General features: G+C 44.4%; 1 protein-coding gene across 5 annotated transcripts in view; it reads left to right on the forward strand.

Annotated features, from left to right (window-relative positions):
- Positions 1–2,155: 2,155 nt before the first annotated feature.
- The window catches only part of LOC122557209 (exocyst complex component 1-like), a 106,488-nt gene continuing 104,219 nt past the window's right edge, over positions 2,156–4,424 (forward strand). The window contains exon 1 of one of the 5 annotated variants that reach the window (XM_043704653.1): positions 2,156–2,555. In XM_043704653.1, coding sequence (XP_043560588.1) covers positions 2,432–2,555 — 124 coding nt within the window. In that variant the 5' untranslated portion in view covers positions 2,156–2,431. Of the gene's footprint in view, positions 3,481–4,424 lie in introns of all 5 variants that reach the window. The other 4 variants (XM_043704650.1, XM_043704648.1, XM_043704651.1 and 1 more) reach the window with 4 other exon arrangements.

Consider the following 4,424-nt stretch of genomic DNA (forward strand, 5'->3'; position numbering starts at 1 on the left):
CTGTACTCATCCTTCCTTACTGAAGTCAATAATCAGTTCTCCATCTCCTTTCTATATGCTGATTCATTGTTTGATATTGGGTTTACAATGGTGGTGTCATCAGAGAACTTGTAGATATCGCTCATACAGAATTTGGCTACACAGTCATGGGTGTACATGGAATACAGGAGAGGGATGACAATGCATGCATGTGGGATGCCAGTGTTGAGGATTATCATGGAGGAAGTACTGTTGTCTATCTTCACTAATTGCAATTTGTAGGTCAAGAAGCTGAGGATCCAGTTGTAGAGGGCGGAGCTGAGACCTTGGTCTTGGAGTTTTGAGATTAATCTGCTGTGGACCTGTTTCACCAATAGGCAAATTACAGGGGATCAAGGCAGGCTGTGAAGCTAGAGTTGATGTGGGCCATGACTAACCTCTCAAAGCACCTCGTGATTTTAGAGGTCAGAGCCACTGGGACAGTATTGTTGAGGCACATTGCATATGTTTTCTTTGGTACTGGTATAATTGTGGTCTTTTGGAAGCAGGTGGAGACTTCAGATTGAAGATGTCAGCGAATACTTTTTCCAGCTGGTCTGCACAGGATCTAAATGCACAGCCGGAGATTCTGTCTGGGCAAGTCACTTTCCTCGGGTTTACTCTCAAGAAGACTTATTCTTTCTATGCACACTTGGCACAACCTTGATTCTACAAGAAAGAAGTGTGTTATTAACACAGTGGTGGGAGGTTTTGAGGTCTTGCAGGTTTGGGTGAGAATGAAGTGAAAATAATCTGAGGAACTGACGAAAGTATGGACAGGAGAATAGTAGAGTGCTGCAGTAAAAACAGAAGACAGAATAAAGCATATTGTAATGATTGGAGAAGAGTGATGATACCGGATTTGTACAGGTACTAAATAACAACTCGGAGAAAGTGAGGACTGCAGATGCTGGAGATCAGAGCTGAAAAATGTGTTGCTGGAAACTGGAAAAGCGCAGCAGGTCAGGCAGCATCCAAGGAGCAGGAGAATCGACGTTTCAGACATAAGCTCTTCTTCAGGGGCTTATGCCCGAAACGTCGATTCTCCTGCTCCTTGGATGCTGCTTGACCTGCTGCGCTTTTCCAGCAACACATTTTTCAGCTCTAAATAACAACTCGTGAGGCTCAGCAGGGGTATTGAGTCAAGAGTTGTAACAGTTGATCTTAGGGGATCATTGCGAGTTATATCTTTGGCTTTGGCCAGCTTTGGGATTTCATTCCTGGTAGCCAGGGAATTCCTCCTTGCCTCCTCCAAACTCTATTAGAAGACAGGGTACAGGTTCGCGGCTTCTCTGTCTCCACAGGCACACAATAGCAAAAGGTGTTACCTTTTAATATTCGCCAGCGAACACGGAGCTCCGACATCAGTTGGGGGAAGGGGGGAATCCAGGACTTTACTTATCTCATAAAATAAAACAAAGACCTGCGGATACAGGAGATCTGACACTAAAGGAATTGCTGAAGAAACTCAGCAAGTCTGGCAGCACCTGTGGAGAGAGAAACAGTTAACATTTCGAATCCGGTGACCCCTCTTCCTGTTGCAATGGCCAATTCCGCCTCCACAACCGAATGTGATGAGAATCACTTGTTTTATGTTAAATTGTTTTTAAAAAGTAATGAATTTACCTCAGGATTAAAAGGAACGTAGTTGTATCTTTTTATGAGCATTCTTATTCTAATAGCCAGGAAACGAGAATCCCGTCCGGATCACTTGCAAGCTCGGTACCGCTTTTATTTTAAATGATTGTGGGATGAGAGACCGTTAACAAAAACAGACCGGCTCGCGACGTCACGTCCCGAAGCCAACGGCTGTCCCGTCAATTGAAAGAGCGGGCGTAAACGATAGGTCGGGGCGGGCGTTCGGCGGAGGAGGGCGTGGTTTTCTGTGGGGGCGGCAGTCATTGTGGGGGCAGGGCTATAACTGAGGGGCGGGAACTAGGCGGAGTCATACCGAGGGGCGGGGTTTTACTTCTGGGGGACCGCGCATCAATAAGTGGGCGGGGTTTCACTGAGGGGGCGTGTCTTCAGGAGCGGCGCCCGGGTGATACTGAGGGGCGGGATGCTACTGAGGGGGTGGGGCGCGATGACTGATGCCGAGCCTCGGTTTGGCTCAAAGCGCCGGGTTGCACGCGTGTTATTTCCCTCGCGCTTCCGTTGGCAGGAAATCTGTCAGTTGGTGAGATAGAAACGGGGAAGGCCTTGTGAGCTGGAGGGACTGTTTCTTTTTTAGGCGTAGATTGCAATCTGTTTATATGATCTCCATCTAGTTTAGGGAATCCCTAAGAACATTTTCCGTTGTTGATGTGAGCTTTGTACTTTTAGTAAATCTTATCTGAAACGGCGGTGTTGTGACTTCCTGGATTGAATTTCAAGAAAACGGGAAGGAACCATCTGTTTCCTTTATGCACCAACCATGATTGCTATTCGGAATCAGTTGCAAAAGGATGTTTTCACACCACAGGAGGAGAGGTTGTTGGGTTTGGTCTTCGTCTGGAAAGCTGGAAAGAAGCGGAAAAGCTGCATCTTGTGCGCCGCAGGTGCGTAGACTAAGCAGTGGGTCACAGAGAGCTGCAACGTGTCCGGTTTGAGATTTCACCCTGGGCGTAGGTGTATCATGCGAACCCCGATTGAAGAAGTTTTACACTTAGAGTTTTCCACAGCCCAAACTTTTGATAGTTTTAATTATTTAGTCATTCAATATGCCGATATTTTAAACTAACCCACATGTACTGAACGTCCCTTCCTCCAAATGCCAAGTATAAGAAATAGTCGTTTCGCTTTTTTTTCTGATTTCGAGTTGGGAGTGTGTAAAGAGTCTCTTTCACGAGATACATTCATCCGAGGATGTGCGTCCAGTATTGAAAATTGGAACTGCCGCCCGAAAAGGGTCAGGATGGGTCAGCTGTACCTTGACGGCAACAACGATAGTACTCGTTACGTAGTTAAAAGCCGCTTGGCGTGATAACTGTGTTTCCCATTTGCAAAAATCATTATCACAAGAGAGCTGCTAGATTTCACCTTGTCAAAACTTATCTGCTTTGCTTTTCGAGCACCACTCTAATCGAGAATCTGGTTTCCAGCATCTGCATCCTTGTTTAACCTTGTCAAAACTTAGCCGAGGCACTTCTGTTGATTGGTTTGTTCTGAGTTAAAGTTAGATTACCAGGTTCGAAACGGGGAATAAACTAAAGCAGGGGAGCGACACCTCAAAACCTACCACACACTTGATAAGGAAATTTTGGAGTAATTTTATACCTGGAGTCTCCGTTTTAGAACTTGGTGTTTGTGGTTGGGAATATTCAACGATTCTTAAATAATTTCATTGAAAGTAATGCAGACTGTTACTTGAACTCCGTTTGAGAAATGTGTCAGAACCATCAATCCTGTGGCAAAAGGAAACCGGGTTGCATATGGATTCAGTGAATGACAACAACCTACTTGTACTGCTATTGCAGCTTACTGGTGAGGAAAGTCAACATGGTGATAGAACCTGTTATCCTATTTAAATATAGTTTTGAACTTTTCATGTAGCAAGATATGTTTTTGACTATTGGATCATTTATTTGAATTCTTATTGATAATTGAACAGAACTTAATTATGAAAACTACTGTATAAACTTTATGCCAACTGGACAGAGCATTTGGACGAATGCAACTGCAACTCAAGTTCAAGACTAACATAAATACCTGAGAAAACAAATGCATGAGTGTCACTCCAGCGTTCCAAAATCTCCTTCCAATGTACTTGCACTTATGGAGGCCTAGTAATGGAGTCATACAGCACAGAAACACACTATTTGGTCCAACTTGTGCTGACCAGATATCCCAATTTGACCTTGTCCCATTTGCCAGTATTTGGCCCATATCCCCTGAAACTCTTCCTATTCATATATCCATCCAGGTGTTTTTTAAATATTATAATTGTACCCACCTTCACCACTTCCTCTGGCAGCTTGTTCCATATATGCACCACCCACTGTGTGAAAAAGTTATTCCTCTGGTCCTTTTTAAATCTTTTCCTTCTCACTTGAAACATATGTCCTCTAGGTTTGGACTCCCCTACAGTGGGGAAAAAAACTTTAGTTATTCACCCTATCCATGCCAATCATGATTTCATGAACTTCTGTACAGATCATAGAGTCATAGAGATGTACAACATGGAAAAAGACCCTTTGGTCCAACTGTCCATGCCGACCTGATATCCCAACCCAATCTAGTCCCACCTGCCAGCACTTGGACCATATCCCTCCAAACCCTTCCTATTCATATATCCATCCAAATGCCTCTTAAATGTTGCAAATGTACCAGCCTCCACCACATCCTCTGGCAGCTCATTCTATACCCGTACCACCCTCTGTGTGAAAAAGTTGCCCCTTAGGTCCCTTTTATATCTTTTCCCTCTCACC

Source organism: Chiloscyllium plagiosum, chromosome 15 (genome assembly GCF_004010195.1).
Source record: "Chiloscyllium plagiosum isolate BGI_BamShark_2017 chromosome 15, ASM401019v2, whole genome shotgun sequence".
Classification (NCBI taxonomy): domain Eukaryota; kingdom Metazoa; phylum Chordata; class Chondrichthyes; order Orectolobiformes; family Hemiscylliidae; genus Chiloscyllium; species Chiloscyllium plagiosum.